The sequence below is a fragment of the Rhyacophila brunnea genome, unplaced genomic scaffold, assembly GCF_057557595.1.
Source record: "Rhyacophila brunnea isolate RB1 unplaced genomic scaffold, BYU_Rbru_1.0 scaffold_9, whole genome shotgun sequence".
Classification (NCBI taxonomy): Eukaryota; Metazoa; Arthropoda; class Insecta; order Trichoptera; family Rhyacophilidae; genus Rhyacophila; species Rhyacophila brunnea.
This window is the reverse complement of record NW_028233361.1, coordinates 17568667-17587402: the sequence shown is the minus strand read 5'-3', so window position 1 is coordinate 17587402 and position 18736 is coordinate 17568667. Positions and strand designations below refer to the sequence as shown.

Sequence of the window (18736 nt, the reverse complement as noted above, 5' to 3'; positions counted from 1 at the left end):
GAAGATGGTTGTACTAATTCAGAAACCTTTACGGGTGTTACCACAACAACTGATGAAGGTTTCATCGCAATCGGATGGATGATATAGGAACCATACGAATAAAAGAAGATATAATGAAGAAGAAGAAGAAGATGGTTGTACAAATTCAGAAACCTTCGCGGGTGTTGGCACAACCACTGACGAAAGTTTCATCGCAATCGAATGAATGATATAGGGACCATACGAATAAAAGAAGATATAATGAAGAAGAAGAAGAAGAATAAGAAGATGGTTGTACTAATTCAGAAACCTTTACGGGTGTTACCACAACAACTGATGAAGGTTTCATCGCAATCGGATGGATGATATAGGAACCATACGAATAAAAGAAGATATAATGAAGAAGAAGAAGAAGATGGTTGTACAAATTCAGAAACCTTCGCGGGTGTTGGCACAACCACTGACGAAAGTTTCATCGCAATCGGATGAATGATATAGGGACCATACGAATAAAAGAAGATAGAATGAAGAAAAAGAAGAAGATGGTTGTACTAATTCAGAAACCTTTACGGGTGTTACCACAACAACTGATGAAAATTTCATCGCAATTGAATGAATGGTATAGGAACAATACGAATAAAAGAAGATAGAATGAAGAAGAAGAAGAAGATGATGATTTTTCTAATTGAGAAGCCTTTATGGGTGTGCATACAACCACATACCAAAATTTCATCGTAATCGGATGAATGGTATAGGAACCATATGAATAAAAGAAAATAGAATGAAGAAGAAGAAGAAGATGATGATTTTTCTAATTCAGAAACCTTCATGGGTGTGCATACAACCACTTACCAAAATTTCATCGCAATCGGATGAATGGTATAGGAACGCATACGGGACAGACACACAGACAAGCAGACATACAGACAGACAGACATTCATTTTTATATATTAGTATAGCTTATACTCTTTGCAAAAGTGCAAGCAATAAGTTGACAAAGTTTTATCGCAATCGGATGAACAGTATGGCAGTGCATTCAATACGAACAAACAAACAAACAAACACACAAACAAATATTATTTTTTATATATTAGATATGAAAATTAATATTTGTTTGTTTGTTTGTTTGTTCGTATTTTATGCGCTGCCATACCGTTCATCCGATTGCGATAAAACCTTGTCAACTTATTGCTTGCACTTGCGCGAAGAGTATAGGCTATATCTTATATATAAAAATGAATGTCTGTCTGTCTGTTTGTCTGTCTGTCTGTTTGTCTGTCTATCTGTCTGTCTGTCCCGTATGCGTTCCTATACCATAAATCCGATTGCGATGAAATTTTGGTAAGTAGTTGTATGCACACAAATTGAATTTTTTTGAATTAGAAAAACCACCTTCTGCTTTCATAATACGAGTATCTTCTTTTATTCGTATGGTTCCTATACCATTCATCCGATTGCGATGAAACTTTCGTCAGTTTTTGTGGAAACACTCGCAAAGGTTTCTGAATTAGTACAACCATCTTCTTCTTCTGCTTCTATTCTATGTTCTTCTATTCGTATGCGTTCCTATTCCATTCATCCGATTGCAATAAAATTTTCGTCAGTAATTGTGCCAACACCCGCGAAGGTTTCTGAATTAGTACAACCATCATCTTTTTCTTCTTCTATTCTATCTTCTTCTATTCGTATGCGTTCCTATACCATTCATCCGATTGCAATGAAATTTTGATCAAGTGTTGTGCTCATGCCCGCAAAGGTTTCTGAATTGATACAACAATTTTCTTCTTATTTTTCTTCTATTCTATCTTCTTCTATTCGAATGCGTTCTTATACCATTCATCCGATTGCAATGAAATTTTGACCAGTTGTTGTGCGCACGCCCGCAAAGGTTTCTGAATTAGTACAACTATCTTCTTCTTCTTCTATTCGTATGCGTTTCTATACCATTTATCCGATTGCAATGAAATTTTGATCAAGTGTTGTGCTCACGCCCGCAAAGGTTTCTGAATTGATACAAACATTTTCTTCTTATTTTTCTTTTATTCTATCTTCTTCTATTCGTATGCGTTCTTATACCATTCATCCGATTGCGATGAAATGTTGACCAGTGTTTGTGCGCACGCCCGCGAAGGTTTCTGAATTAGTACAACCATATTCTTCTTCTTCTATCCGTATGCGTTTTTATACCGTTAATCCGATTGTAATGAAACTTTCGTGAGTTGTCGTGCGCATGCCCACAAAGATTTCTAAATTAGAAAATCATCCTTTTCTTCTATTCGCAAGCGTTCCTATACCATTCATCCGATTACGATGAAACTTTTGTCAATGCTTGTGCGCACACCTGCGAAGGTTTCTGAATTAGTATTATATAAAATACAAAGTATGTTTGTTCCATCCAATTTTAATTTTTTTTTCTACATATTAATAACATTAATAAAGTTTTCATATTTTGGATTCGATTTTAATTTAGTTGTCTTTTGTTTGACCTTTACTCCTATTAGAATTATTTTTATATTGCTATATTGTATTACACAGATATTTTAATATTAAAATAATAATTACCTCTTATTATTTTTTTTAAATATCTAAGATAAATATAACCACGAAGCGACCCTGTGCGAAGCCGGGTACTTCAGCTAGTAGATTATAAAAATCCCTAACCTCATAAGAATTCAGTAGATCGACCAATCAAACTATTCTATATAGTACATAAATGGTCATTTATCTACTCTTTTTGTAATAAATTTCATAACCAGGATTACGAATTGCATTACAAAAATATAAGCCTTAAAAATATCTTGGCTATATAAAAGCAAAACACAAAATTGTTATCATTAAACATGAAATGTAATAAGCTTTGTAATCCTTACAATGTCCTGTTACAAATGCTTTCTTATATCACCGAAAAAGCACAAAGCTCAGTGACTAATGCAAAAAAATGACGGTACTTAGCGCGGGATTAAGCTGCGAAAGATTGTGACGTACCTATCCGTTCTGGGATTAATAATATTAAAAACCACATCGATGGAGCTTTTATTAAATAGTATGAGCTTTTATGTACAGCGGGGTTGACATTAAGTCGACCCATGTCAGCATTCCGAAAGCTACTCGCTGATACATTAAAAGCTCAGGAGTATTGCAAAGGCCAGTGATTGCGGAGCTTTTTTGCATATTTTGTAGGTACGTGTATGGCATGGGTAAAGTTTTTTTAAATTCGATTATTTTATAAAAATTGAGATAATGTTAACATAATCATCATCATTAGTTGCAGTTGATTGACAGGTAGGCAAAAGCTTCCCCTAGCGCTTATTCTACTCTTTCTCTATCTTATTGTTGCTAAATTATCTCAAACTAATAGAAGATTTGTTTAAATACTTATTTTATTTAAATATTATTAAATCTATTTTAATAAAAACCAGTAACTAAATAATTATAAAAATATTTCTAATATAATTTTAAAATATCTAAGAACCTATCACTCTGCAGTAGCACGCCATGTCTTGCAGTTCATTCTGTCTAGAACAACTGATTACAGTAGAATCGTTTCTAACAAATATGTATGAATTGTATTCATTTTTCAATATTTGTGCCTCCTGTACTCCTGACTACTGATCTTTTTTTGTGTATATCGTCGCCGCGCTTGCAAAATCCGCTATGTAAAAAAACACAACTGTTCAGGAGAAGGAAAAAACTGATTTATTCAACAATGACTCACGTTTTTTTCAAAGTAAGTAAACCGAAAATTAGATCCTTACTTCGGATTCAGTATAAATGATATTTTATAATACAATATTTAGCACTTTGGTCGTAATATTTTTTTTTGTGGCTGAAAGACACATAGCTGATTTTATTTGGGTCTTTTAATCCGCTTTGTGGTTGGGGCAGCACTTAGCGGATTGTAAGTACGTGTATTTTAGACAGCGCATTTTACACCGGGTTTTTACAATGATAATTCCATAATTTAATGATGTTTGACTTTATGCGTAAAACATCTTTAACAAAGCCAATAGTCTGTTTTGAACAAACCTTTATCTTCCCAACCAAAATTTGACATATAAATAAGTAATTATCAAGTGAAGGGGAATAAAAATATGTGTTCAGAGTAGGATGGATAAATAATTAAACAAATTTGACAAATGACGTTTTATTTATCGAAATAAGAAAAAAATGGTAACTAGTATTACAAACCAAGTAATATTCTTAAGCAACACAAGATACATAATAATACAATAATAATCATCTTAACATTTTATCAAAACAAATCAACCTCTTAATAATGCCTATTAATAAACAGTCATAATGCCTACCTACTAGTAAACTAAACTTTATTCTTATTTATTCTTATAGCTATTGTTATATTTTAAAAAAATAAAAAAAGGTAAGTAGGTAGGTACCTAAGTAATTAACAAAATTAGTATTTGAGATTATCGTAAAAGAAATGATAATCTCGATGCATATATAACTTTAGGGATTGTAATTGTTCAAACTTAGACTTGTCAATTTTTTTCGGTTCTGTGTAAATTCACACTGTTTTTATAGCTTAAATATTATTTTTCGGCGAACGTAAATAATCAACTATAATGCACTAGTGCTGCAAGCGCAGAAAAGATATGAGTTCCCTGGCTGCAAATCACAAGACTGACCATAAAACGCGCGTTCTGAAGCAAGACTCGGCACGCAAACTCCGGTATGTGTCATTAACAGGCGCAATAGTAAGTTTTTTTCCTTTAGTTTAAAATGCGATATGTGAACGGACTCTTCATAGAGTATTTTGAAGCCATTTTTTAAATGAAAATACATAGCTTGTTTTGAATTTTTCTAAACTAGCTTTGATATTAGAAAACGGGTTTTACAGGCCTATCCGCTGTATCACATAGCGTAAAATACCAATTTTCGCAAAAAAATGTTTGTCGGATTTTGCAGGCGCAACGACGATATGTTACTTAAATTGTTATCATATTGTAATGGTCAAAAAATATCAATGTAATATTACGAAACAATAATCCCATTGTATCTCTAAAACTTTACAAAATTGAAGAAATAATCATGTCGACTTACATTAATGATCTTTTTGTTTATTCTGTTCAAGTCAGATGGGTCGTCTAATTAATTGAGCCTTTAAAAAGATAAGTTTGAAGGGAGAAAACGCAAAGAACCCTCGACTCTATAGTACTTTGATAAAAGCTAATGATTAATACTGTAAGTCCACCCTTTTATCCCTTTTTTATCTCTTTTTCAGCCAAAAGATTTCACATTGTCTTGTAATATTTCCATTTCTTCAAACCGTATAATATAATATCTTTGCTTCGACTTAATTTACCCAAAATACCACATCTTAATGAGATAATATTTCGCTTTTGTGACTCACATAATATATGCACAAGCATCATACTTTGACCACTGTCAGTTTGCACATACATAAAGTTAGAAGATCGCCACTTTATATTAATAAGAATTATACAATTGCATTTTTTATATTTATAATGTAACTATCATAAAATTTTGTGGTGAAACTATTTTAAAATCAAAGTATAACGAAAATTGAAACCCAGAGATTTGCTATGTTGAGATCAGTGCAATTAACTTTCGTCATTTATGTCGCAGTGTCAGGTATTCGAGAGAATGGTTGACGTCTGTACATGTAATTACTAACTAGTTGTTAGCTATGGTTCAAATGAGGTGGACTACGATCAATGCAGTATTTGCTAGATATATAATAATAACTTAAATCGATGACTTACCTTGCCAATAATTTCATTTTTAAATCGTAAACGAATTGATAACTAATTCCTAATAGAAGTCATATCAGTACGTTTATCTCTATATGAGTCGTATAGTATCAAAAGTAGAACTGTCGCAAATTTATCTAAATTGAACTGAGTATGCTAAATTATTCATGACCATAATGTAGGTAAAACTAGCAATATAATATTCGAATCAAAATCATATCTGTGTAGTATAAAATTGTGATGGAAAATAGGGCTTGGTATCAGAATTAGAACTGTTCAATACATTGGAAACAAAAGTAGAACTGTTGAATCTGAATTGAATTTCTAATTTCTAAATGTAGAAACATAGTTCATGCTATTATAACACTAAAAAACCCAACAAAACGTTTTTCGTCATTTTCTCGAAATGATGAATAACACACAGATCTTCTTTTGATACTATACGACTCATGATTGTTACACTCTTCAATTTAATATGTTGTAGTAATTTACCGGTTCGTTTTAGAAATAAATCAATGAGCTACGAAACATAATATGGCGCTGGAGAAGTCTCGAACAACGAACAATTTTTCCACTTGCGCTCTACCTAATTATAATGAAAATAAGTAATTTAACTGAAGGCTTTACAAATTTCGCTAGTCTTGCGTCAAGGTTTTTTCTAATATGTGTGTTTCTGATGCGCTTGCAATATATTATATATATGTGTGTGTAAAGAATGTAAGAAAGGTAACATTCCTAAATCTTGTGAATTATTCATTCGCTAAATGTATATACCTAATATCGAGATAAAAAAACTTTTTATATACAACTTTTTTAAATTTTCTGTTGAATCATATAAACTTGACAATTCTATGTATTAATAAATACTTTTTTTGTACTTGATATGAAATACTGAATAAATGTAGAATACTGAAATGTTATATTGATTTCCATAGTGATATACGTATATATTATTAATTTAGTTGCTAGGACCCCCTTAGCAACCGATAATAGTGTTTTACTTTTTACGATTTTTTTCCGAAACATTCAAAACAGAATTAACTGAAAATGAAATCAATTCCGCTTAAAGATGGACAAACGTATTAAAAGAATGCATTGTCGTCGTGTTCTGATATATTCTAAAAGTTTCAAATAATATCTAGCTACTCAGGAAGATAGTTAAAAATCTTCAATCGTCCAATACAAATCTTGTCAAACAAGAGAAAAAATTTACTGGACACACAAGAAAAAATCTATACCGGACAAACAATAATACGAGCTAATAAAAACGTGGTAAAATTGGGCAGCCTTGAATTTGTTTTTCAGATTTAGAGGGTCGTTATATGGTAAATTTCGAGAAGCCCTGTTAAAAAGTGCCTATTATATATGCCATAGTGTAGAACTGTGGCTTTTTTGCGCGAAAAATAATATGGCCGAGACGAAAATATTTTGGACAAATTTCACTCTCGGTTCGTTTAACCCGTTTGTAATTGGACCTTCGTTATGGGATACCTCCATATTGCGGCGAATTAATTTTAGATTACCGGGTCTTTGACATGATTATTTTATTCATTTGACACAAAAACACTAATTTCTGTACATTTTTTTAATGTTATCACCCCAGATAATTTGTCACAGATTATGTACATTATTTTATTTTCAACTGGAACATTCTACTTGACGACAATATTAGGAAATGATTTTAGCGATTCAGATTTCACCTTGTGACATCTTCAACCTTTATGTTTCATATACAACTGATACAGATTAAACTATAATAATAATCATCATCATCATCATACTACCCCCTTCCATTCTTCTCAGTCCTTAATTCTTCTACCCAGTTGGTCGTTTAGTGCTCATTGAGTACACACTTTATGATGATATTTGACCAGCAGTTGTCCAATCGCACTCTGTTTATATATTCAATTAATCAATAAAAGTCGGTAATTTATAACTATTTTTTTATATAATATTATGGAAATGTTTTTGTCGGAGACTCTGTTTCAAAAACCACGAATTCGGGGCAAATATTTGATATATTTTTTTCTGTTAAAAATATATTAATATTTGAGGCGCCAAGTGTGTTCTAAATATGTTCTAGTATGAAAGAAAACACCGTAATTTAGAGAGTTATTTCTAAATATGTTTATTAAAAGCTCAAACTCATATTAATTTAATTAAGATAAATGAAAAATAGAGACATGGTATTTACTAACAACGGAGATTCGTAATCAATATTTGTAAAGACAGAGAAATTAAAAAAAATATGACTTGGCCCCTCTCGCAGGTATTTATAAGCCCCTCATTTCCTGGTGGAAGTAGGTTATCATGGTTATTGAATTTTGTGTTGAAGGCTGTAGTGATTTTATAGGCTGGTTTAAGTAGGCTGTGCTGTTTATAAAGGGTGGAAGTAGGCTGCGGCAGGCTGTGGTTTCTGGGAAAGTTGACGGTTCGGTCAGCCATTTTGCGGTGGTATCCCATGGGATACCTTCATCTGGTAACAAGGTGGCATTTTATTTATTAGCCCTCAGCTATTCCGGATCAAGTTGAATGTTACTCAGCCATTCTCATTTGAATAGCGAGCTCTTTTTGTAGCGTGCTATCTCCGGTAATAATATTATAATACAATAACGATATCTTTATTTTCAGGTAATGACATCGCTGATGATTAATTCGGAGCGAGAAGCAGTAGTGGACTTCAGCGTACCTTTTATGGAGACAGGAATTGCCATCGTCGTGGCGAAAAGAACTGGTATAATATCGCCCACAGCTTTCTTGGAACCTTTCGATACAGCATCATGGATGTTGGTAAGTTCATATCTTAATTAATAATAAAATTTTCCTTCATTGTCGTATACATGGCTGTCATCGAATTCCCGAAACCCATATCTCAAGTTATAATATTATTATTTTATTAAACAATATTCATTTTTCACGTACAATCAGTCAGTAACTATATATAATATGATTTCGTAATGTTATGAGATAGAGGATCTGTAATTTAATAAAATTACGAATTAATATGATTTTTTAATAATGTCAACATATTGTTTCATAGTGCGCCTATCAATAGATAGCGGGTTAGAATCGATTGGACATCTCACTTGATTACAGGTTTCCGTTAAAGACACATTGCACCGAATTGCCGTTATATTTTTTATATTGCATCGATTGTACCCTTGTAGTTATTTGAAACAGTAAATAAATTCTCGCCTCCTCCATCATCACGAACAACTACTACCGTCTTTCATCTGCAATACCTATCCTCCGCCGAACCAGAATATACTACACATAATATATTCATAGATCTCTCTCTCAAGAGTCTCAAGTGTGTATGTAGACTCACTTGTTCAAGTGTTGTATTATGAAATAATATTTCCACGATTTTCATAAAATTAGTATCATTTTGTTTGTTTGTCTGCTTAGCTACGGAGGCTATAATAGGATGTTGCATGACATGAATTATTAACCAATAGTGAAGCGTAATAATATTTCATGTATGGAAATGTCAGTTACAACACTACTTGCAGGGCATGCTAAACAGGATTCAATGAGGATCCACGCCATACATATTATAATATTTATTGATCGATAATCAGGTCAAATCATGGCCGACAATATTCAGGCTGCGGCACTGATTTGCGAGTTTCGATGGTAGTGCTAGTTAATACTTAACTTTTAATGCAATACAATATTATGTAATAAGATTGTCGATTACATTTTTTATTAATATTTAACGTTTTACCATTTTTTTCTATAATCATCGTTCTCTACAAACAGTTTACGATAATACATTAGTAGTACAAGATAATAATTAGCACTACAATCGAAATTGACAGATTCGCGCCGCGACGTGACTATTATAATAGTGGGCAACAGGGTTCACCTTTCGCCATTTCCTTCTAAGATGTTAATATTGAATATATTCTCTTTACATTTTACCGTTTACAAACAGAATATATAAATGAAAAAAAAACAATATTTAAAAAACTTATTTTTTTAAGAAATAGATTTTTTTAATTGAGTATAAACTATATTAAAACTATGGATTTTCCAAGATATTCTTCATTACCTTCGAGAAAATTTAATAAACTACATTTTAATGATAAATATAGCCATAAACACCGTATACTAATAATAGGTTATTACCTTTTAACGAACGTTTATAAGTGTTTTTTTTTTAAATTTAGATTTATCTTTTTGACTTTAAATACAAAGTATTATTTTTTAAATGTTTTAGATACCTTTGTATTGGTTAATGCGTAAAATACTTTAAGCGATAGGTGTCTAGGCAAGGTTGAACCTAGGGATTGCAATACCGAATGAAAGTACGAATACTGGTGTTTAGGTATTTCCTTTTAAATATCGGTATTAATACTAGTAGAAACAGAAATATCTACCATTAAAAATATATAATTTAAAAATCTTAAAAAAATATTAATATTTTATATCAAAAATATCTAAATAGGTGTGTACATACGATTTTATATACTATTCATATTTAGATAATAACTTTTAAAATAAGTAAAGGTAAGATAATATGGTAGAGATGCTGATGTTTACAAATCTCTAGTAGTTTAACTATTGACACTTTCTTCACGATTATACTAACAAGCAGTATTTAACCACGGTTTCAGATATATATTTAAAAATAATACTTTATAACTTCTACAACCTGCGAGCGACTGAACGAAATATTTGGACAAATTTAAAATTTCTAAAGTAGGTACCTACCTACTTTTAATGGAAATGTATTTCGCAAATCAGCACGTGTAATTTCTGGTCACCAAAGAAGTCGAACACCAACGGAAGTAAACCAGACATCGCGTAACCCGACAAAAAAATTACAGTCCTGTTAAACTTTTTATGTTAATTAATATATTTTGTTTCCACTTTCAATACCGAATATATCGGTATTGTCTGATTTTTAAAACCGGTATTTCGGTATCGAGCAATACTGGGATATTGGTTTTAAAATACCTGTATTACAAACTCTTGTTAAGCCTTTACATTAATTTAGATATTTTTTATCTGCCAGAAAAATTGCCTTATTAAATACAACAATATTATACCTAGCATATCGTTTCATTTATATGGGATGCACTATAATATATTTCTAAATAATAAAGCCTGGGGTATAAGCTGAAACTTGTATTTTAAAAAATAGGTACACTACGTGTATTTTCACAGTAAAACTTTTTTGAATGCGAAAATAATAATAAAAGCAATATTCACATTTCCACGCGTTTTGCTCAAAATTTCAAAAGATGTCACTGTAAAATATTAAATTTCTCTATCCACTTTCTCAACACGTCCTGATTTCGTGTATTTTGTATGTAAAATAGCAAATAACAGAGGCGGTTGATCCAATATATTATTATAATAATATATTTCTGGGCACAAAATACAATGTTGATCATAAGTACGCTTATAGCGGGGAAATATAACAGTTTAAATATAAAACATATTATACTCGGTTTGAATACTGCTAAGTATAGCAATTCTGTAGTATTACTATAAATACCTATATAACTATGTAATTTGTGATATATTTAAATAAGTAAATACAATTGATGAAAAAATATGTTTCAAAGTGTCTTAATTAATCAATACGTATGCGCCATCTCTAAACATTTTTATCCAGTTCTCAGTTAACTTAAGGGCGGACGTGCTCAGCGTGGGTCAAAATGTAGCTTTTTTCTATTTTCAGAGTATGATCCTGGACATACCTTAAACGTTGTAGATAATCAATTTACATAATTTTGAAGCCTTATTATCCGTTATATTTATCTTAAACATTTGATGACTGCATAAAGTATTTTTATTACATAAAATAATATTCTTTTAAACCTCTCGCTCTAATAATTTAGAATATAGTCTTATTTCAGTACATAACTGTGCAGTGGTGTTAAGGTTTTTTACATTTATTAATTTTTAAACGCATTTATAAAACCATCAGTATAATTTATATTGACATTATTATAGTGAAATATTTACGATACAAAATTATATTGATAATCTCTGTGATCCCAAATTTGACAAGAATTAGGCAATTTATTATTCAAAAAATGGGCAAGATTAACACATTTGAAGATAATTCTAAAGATACTCATTATAAGCTATGTTTTTGACCATTCAAGTGTAATAAACATCCTACGAATAATGATTGTTTTATAATAATTATTGACCTAAGAATAAGGTAGTGTTTTTTCGAAATACGCCATTTCTTTTGGCATTCCTCAGTGGTTAAGCTACAATATACGGTCGTAGCCATAAATTGACAAATTAAAATTGAAGTAGGGAGTAAAATGATTTTAACGCGCGTGTTTGAACATGTACCTAACCGAAAAAAAAAATTAAACGGTACATGTTCAAACACGCGCGTTACCATCCTAATTAATGAACTGACTGGCGATATACCGAGATGTTAATATAACCGAGAGACTGGCAATCATTTCCGCTACGTTGTTTTGTTTTGACAACAAAACATATATATTACGTATCCTCTGTAAGTATCTGATTGCACTTTTGAGGACTGTAATTTTGAAGCATGCTTGTGGATTCCTAATCTGGGAGGGGGGGTTTTAAACAGGATGCCAGGCACTGAACTTTGATGTTGAGAGGGTTGGCGCGTGCTAGAGCTGGTTCTGGGTCATGCACTCACGCACTAGTAGGTAAATAGTAATGGAGTGTCACTCTCACTGTTACATTCGGGTTGATATGAATGATGATGACGTTTGTATGAATGATCAGACACCCTGTGCCGGTAACACGGCTTGAATAGATATTCTGATTCACTGAGCTCGTACTGACCTCGTATTGAGTTCTTGCTTCAACGACGGCCACACTGTAGCAAGTTGACCTTGTCGTTATCTACAAATAACTGTCCGATATTAGATCACGGTCTGCTGATTACCCGTGATTGTTAAGTGTCTGGATGACAATAATAATAAGGAAGGTAGGTGTGACATATTTTTGCAGGTTTAATACTTTGGACGCTGAAGACGCACCTGGCGCGTAATGACCAGGCGGCCGATCGATGTAATTAACGTGCATTTTAAAGGTGGTAATTAAAAAATCATTATCTAGTCAGCAGTGAATGGAGGAATGAGATAAGATTGGGATCATAGTCGGCCCAACCAGTATATATTTATCAAAACGTAACATACGATAACTCTTAGATATCGTATAATATATGAATCAATCATTCTAACTGCTTATATTAAAACAGTGTAGTTCAAAGTAATATAGAAAGAAGGATGTCCCCATAAAGTAGTTACCTATGGAAAAACAAAAACTTTAAAAGCTACGTACAAAATAGTTTTAAGAGCTTGGGACATAGCTTAGCTATTTCAAAGTTTAGTTGGACTTGCATACTAAAAGAAACATATCGGATAATAGTGAAAGTTTTCCTAGATTCACCCCTGAGTAACATACTTCACAAGCTTCTTAAAGTCAGACATTTTCAGCGAGATACAGCCTTCGTGTAATGTAAACCATGGCATTCTCAACACTTTTGCGGCGGACACTTCAAAATAAGTGTTTTTCGCGAAGCAAGATTTCAATTTTGGAAAAAATTCTCCCGGAAAACTTTTTTAATCCCGGAAAGGAGTCGGTTTGAAAGTGTACTTGGGACTTAATAAAATGAGTCCACCGCGATTTTGAATTTTGGCGAGTAATTTGAATGAATATTTGGATAAATTAACATCCTGGCTTAGTGTAAGCTTACCGTATAGAAATATCATAATACCGAATCTGGATTACATAATATTAAATTCTTCTGATTTTATCTGCAAAATGATTACACTGTGGCTTACATTTTAAATTAATAATGCAATTTCATCAGAGCTTTTGTCATATCGGTTCTTCTACTTCTACGCTAACCTCCCATTACAGGATCGGGGCACGTCGTAGCATTAAAGCATTCTCCGTAATGCTGCTTTATCCCTCTTCGCAATTAGCGCCTTACGCATGGCATTTTTGGTTTGGTCCTTTCACCCAAAAGGAGCTGGCCAAACACCACAAATTTTTTTCATGATTTTTAATTCTCTAATTGTTGTACCTACGTGTTGCTAAAAATCTGGTGAATCCGACCAAAGAATCTATCTCAAATTTGAAGCTCGCTGGCTTATAAAGCTAAGCAATAGTTTGTTAAATCTCAGAGAGCCTCTATCTGGATCACATTTATTGAAATCTAAAAAGATTAATAGTTACAAAAATGTAGTGCACTAAATGGCAGCCCATTTTGTTAGCATAATGCACTGGATTTTCATTCTGGGGATCCGGGTTCGACTCCTGGTTGAAGTAATAATATAATATTTAAGTATGTGATTTTCTCAAAACCTGAATGTTTATTATTGGTTCACTTATACTACTAACTACACTACTGTCATTGAGCCTCATTGCTTATTGTAGTGTTAAGAATAATATATCTGTCATTATCAATAATATAATAATAATATTAATAAAATTGTAAATTAGTAAGTAGGTAGTTACATACATAAGCAAGGTGTCGCCTATACGTACACCTAAATTGCTACTCTTCACTAATTGTATTCAACTTTATGTAATTTCATTACCCTCTCCATTTTATTATTTCTGCAATGGATAGTATCAAATTCATGAAAAAATCAGATATTAATATCCACAAATATTCAAAGAATGTCGGCACCGCAGGTAAAAATTTTGTGATCACCACGGAATCTACTCTTAAAAAGGGTTATTTTTAAATTATGTCCTTAATTTTCCACCCCTTTATAACGTACTACCTCTAAATAACGTCTACACAGAACATAGATGATATTTAGGTAATAATTTTTGAAAAAAAAATTCGCGCATCGGATAATATTACTACGGATTTTCTTTTAACGTTTTGAATATAAATAATATTGTATTGATGTGGATGATTGTAATTTTATTCTACACATCTTTAATAATTTAATAGAAAAATAGTATATAATAGATGAAGATATTCATTATATACTGAATACACAATTTATCTATTTAGGTACCTATCTACCTACGGTACGTATCTCTAGTCAATATAATTTAAAATACTTAAAAATCGGTCATAAAGTTAAACGTTCTTTGACTATAATACGTTTATAAGATTTCTCGCACTGCTCGCAGAACCTCGGTTGGGAATCACTGCATTAGAGTACCACACCCACACGCTTTCGACAGAAAACCTTGAACCCTGAAAGTACCGCAAGTACCTACCGGTAAGCGAATTATGCCTTCGATTTCCACTTGGTCGATTATTATCAAGTATTATTATGTCAATAATTATAATGTGTGAAGAACTCTGGAGAGTCCAAATCAGATGAAAGACTGTAATAATTACAATTTTAAAAACACCTAGCGATAGCTCATGACTTTCTCCACGTGAAATGTGGTAATGAACAGTAGACATATTATATTATGGTATGATGAAGAAAGGGACGGATTTCATTTTAATTTTTTTTAAATCAATACACCTATATGACCGCTTTGAATTCGTGATTAAGCCCGTGCTATTGACGATGATTGGATGTATTCACGAGCCCTTTACCCGTATCCCACTTCACTACTCCACCACTTCTATTTGATAATACCCTTTCTTGGCTGTGTTAACTTTTAGAGAGATAGACAATTTTTACAGTTTAGACGGCTAATTTATTGTAACAATTATAATACCTCAATACATAAATATTATAAACTACCGTCGATAGCCTTGCATGTTGAATAGATCCATTGCTCGTTATTATTTTTACTGTTACACGTGCACTATTTTTCAACTCAATTGCGCACATTTCGATTTCTTTTACTGCGCACGAATTAGAGAGGTTTAAATTATTATTACCATTGTTTTTTTCAGACTGTTCTTACATGAAGCCTACGGCATTGTTTTTTCCGCTTAGCGTCGCTCTAACTATGTCATATTTTCTGTCAAAACTATCGAACTTCACGCGTATGTGGTATTCACTATAGTCATTTTTGAGTTTAAACGAAACAAACAGACAGAAAAAAAACTTAAAAAAAAAACTACGTTTTGTGCTTACGTATCATGCAAATAGCCAAAACGGTAATCATTAGACAAATATTTCCAAACCACTTTCAACATTCCAAGTTAATTGATAGTATTGATAAGATGTACCTAGTATTAATTTGAAATAGTTTGTAGGCAAGTAGGTAGGTACTGTCAGTTATATTTAGTTAATATAATGTAAGGTATTTATATGTGTTTAGTAACACTGTTAAGCAGGGCGGTTAAGTTGGAATTGATTAATGATGCAACATTGAGTACAGGAACACCCTTTAAAACCATCCATACCCATCGAATGTTTCCGATAATAAATTATTACCACCTGAGTGGAAATTAGGGTTTGTAATCCCAGAACCCTAAATCTCACTCGATCGCTTGATCCTAAAACTTTGAATCTGAGTCTTAATCTTCATTAAATATTAATTGAAGAAAGACTTGTTATTGACTTAAAAATAGATCCTTTTGACAGTACAACCCTATGTGACTATCAGCACAGCCATGTAATAGAGAGTAGTAATTAACCTGGCCTTTCTAAATCGAGCCAATCGGATTCTGGCATTCTGGAAGACGAAGAAATACAGTTCTCTAAATTTACAGGCCAGATATAAGATATGGCGACATGATCTGATCATGATGACGCAAGGGTGACAGGGATTGTTGGAGGTTGCGCGTGATGTTATTAGGGAAGAAGGTCCACTGAGGAAGAAGAAATAAACATATAAAAACTTCCCAAAATACTTTTAGTTTTCTAGTAAGTTTCGAATACATCCGATAATTTTTATTGAAACGAAAATCATCCTTATTCCGTGAGGAAAATTAGCAGCCGACAAGTGATATTTTTTACGTTCTTCGGGAACTCAGGGCGGGCAATAACTTTTTACGACCGACGTGAATTTGCAAAATGAGAAAAGCTACATTTGAAAATTTCTTCTCGTTCCTTTTACCGCCTTTATTATATTGTTTAATATAATGTTCGACGATTCAAATTCGAATGTAAATGTAACAGTAAAAACTTGAATAGTTTTAATTGGGCCACGATCAGTGGCCTTTTCATTATTTTTCATGTTACCTAACCAAAAAAAAAATATTTTTTTAAAAACAGTACATGTTCAAACACGCGCGTTACAATAATATAAATACAACGTTTAAGAAATGTCCAAGGTTATGCTCTGAAAATACCATAAAAGTTCCATTTTGACCTACGCTGAGCATGTGGACTCTTTAGGTATAGGTAAATCATTCTACAATGGCACCATAGGCGATTCGCGCGTGTATTGAATTGCTTGCGACAATGCCTGTTTCAATGCTAGCAAACAATACCACTACAACTGCAAGCCGCATTTGTATTAAAAGTTCATGAAACTCTTCATTGTTGTTACCTATGTCGTATCTGCTCCATACAATGTTTTTTCTCAGTATACATGTAAATAATAATATTAAACTTTGAGTTACCTACATTTATGTTGATGATTTCATTATTTTACTAGGTAATTAACTTTTCTCAATTAATGTACATATTTCAAATATTATTTTTTTTATTTTGTTAAACAAACTTTTGTATCCATTATCTATTTTTTAAGAATTTGTATTTTATACAGGAGGTTATTGTCCGGGGGGTTGATGGCCGTGGAATTTTTAAGCAGGGGATAATAATAGACCTAGCATCTTAGTTGGAGCTTAGTATGCAGCACCGCATTGCGACTTTTAAAACCTCTGTCGCACGCCAGTCTTCTAGCATATTACATGTCATGCCGGGTGTTCACTAGGCTTTCAATACTCTCAGTAGTAGGTACATAGCTGAACCAGGTCCAACGCCACTCCTTCGTGTCCAATATGACGGAAGGCTGCACGGTCTTCTTTATTATCTCCTCGTTATTCTTAACTCAGTATTCGTCACAACTTGTGACACAAGCATCTGTTTTTGAAGCTCAGTATAATATGAATGTGCCATGATTTGCGTCGAATAAGCGGCATTTAGTTATTATATACGAGTAAAACCGTGAGTTGAAATACGAAAGAAAGTCATTTAATTATATAATAATATTTAATAATATGTAATTATACAAATGGCCATGTATTTTTATTTTTAAAACCTCTTATATGTGCAGGTATTCTTGGTCTAGATTTGGCTTAATTGGAAATTGTGGAACTGAAACAGCTGTTGTGCAATTTACCTCTATACTAATATAAAATCAACAAGTCAATAGTATTAACTTGTTAATACCCGCTCGGCAATAATTTTGTATCCTTCTGCTTCTTCTTTCTTTTAGCACCTTACGAAGGCTCTGAGAGCAATCGTATACTGAGCTTCGAGAACATAATATGTTTGCAACAAATACTGGATGTGCGGTGGTGGTATGACTTTAGGAGTAACATAAAATGAGATAACGCACCAAGCAGCTTCTTATCACGCTGAGAGTGAAGAGGCGACATTGGATTTGACTCGGCCACGTGCCGCGGATGCCAGAAAAAAACCTCAACCTGGCTTGCCTGTTCTTAACTGGATTCCGGCGTCCTGGAACGTCACTAAATAGTATCTATAGAGTGTATACGGAAGCTATGGGATGCTAGTATAACCTGGAACAATGCAAGAAAACTGGCTAGCGACAGGGATTCTTAAAAGCGCCGCATGTTGTATATATGCTCCAACTAGAAAGTAAACTTATAACCTATAATTGTACTTTTATTTGAATAAACATCATTATCCGTTACAAAATTTATAATTTCTGGGCCTGCTCTACACCGCATCCTGATAAATATTATTATCTGGCGATCGCTCAGGATTACGTCTCACGTTATATCATAATATACTTATCAATATTCGAGCTTATTAACCGACGCTCCACGGTGGGCCACTGAAAAAGCAGATTACGATAAACAATTAAAGTACCGATCCCGTTTCTACATATAAATACCTAACGGTTATGGTCATCTGGATTAAAATAATCGTAATAGTACCTAAGTTTGAAAACTATTTAATCCATATACCGAAAGCTTTCGCTGGTATCCTTTACTTTGGAA

General features: G+C 32.6%; 1 protein-coding gene across 1 annotated transcript in view; it reads left to right on the top strand.

Moving 5' to 3' along the window:
* The window catches only part of Nmdar2 (glutamate ionotropic receptor NMDA type subunit 2), a 423883-nt gene that overhangs the window by 327227 nt on the left and 77920 nt on the right, over positions 1-18736 (top strand). The window contains exon 8 of the mRNA XM_085959689.1: positions 8341-8499. Within this exon, the coding sequence (XP_085815815.1) occupies positions 8341-8499 (159 nt within the window). The remainder of the gene's footprint in view (positions 1-8340; positions 8500-18736) is intronic.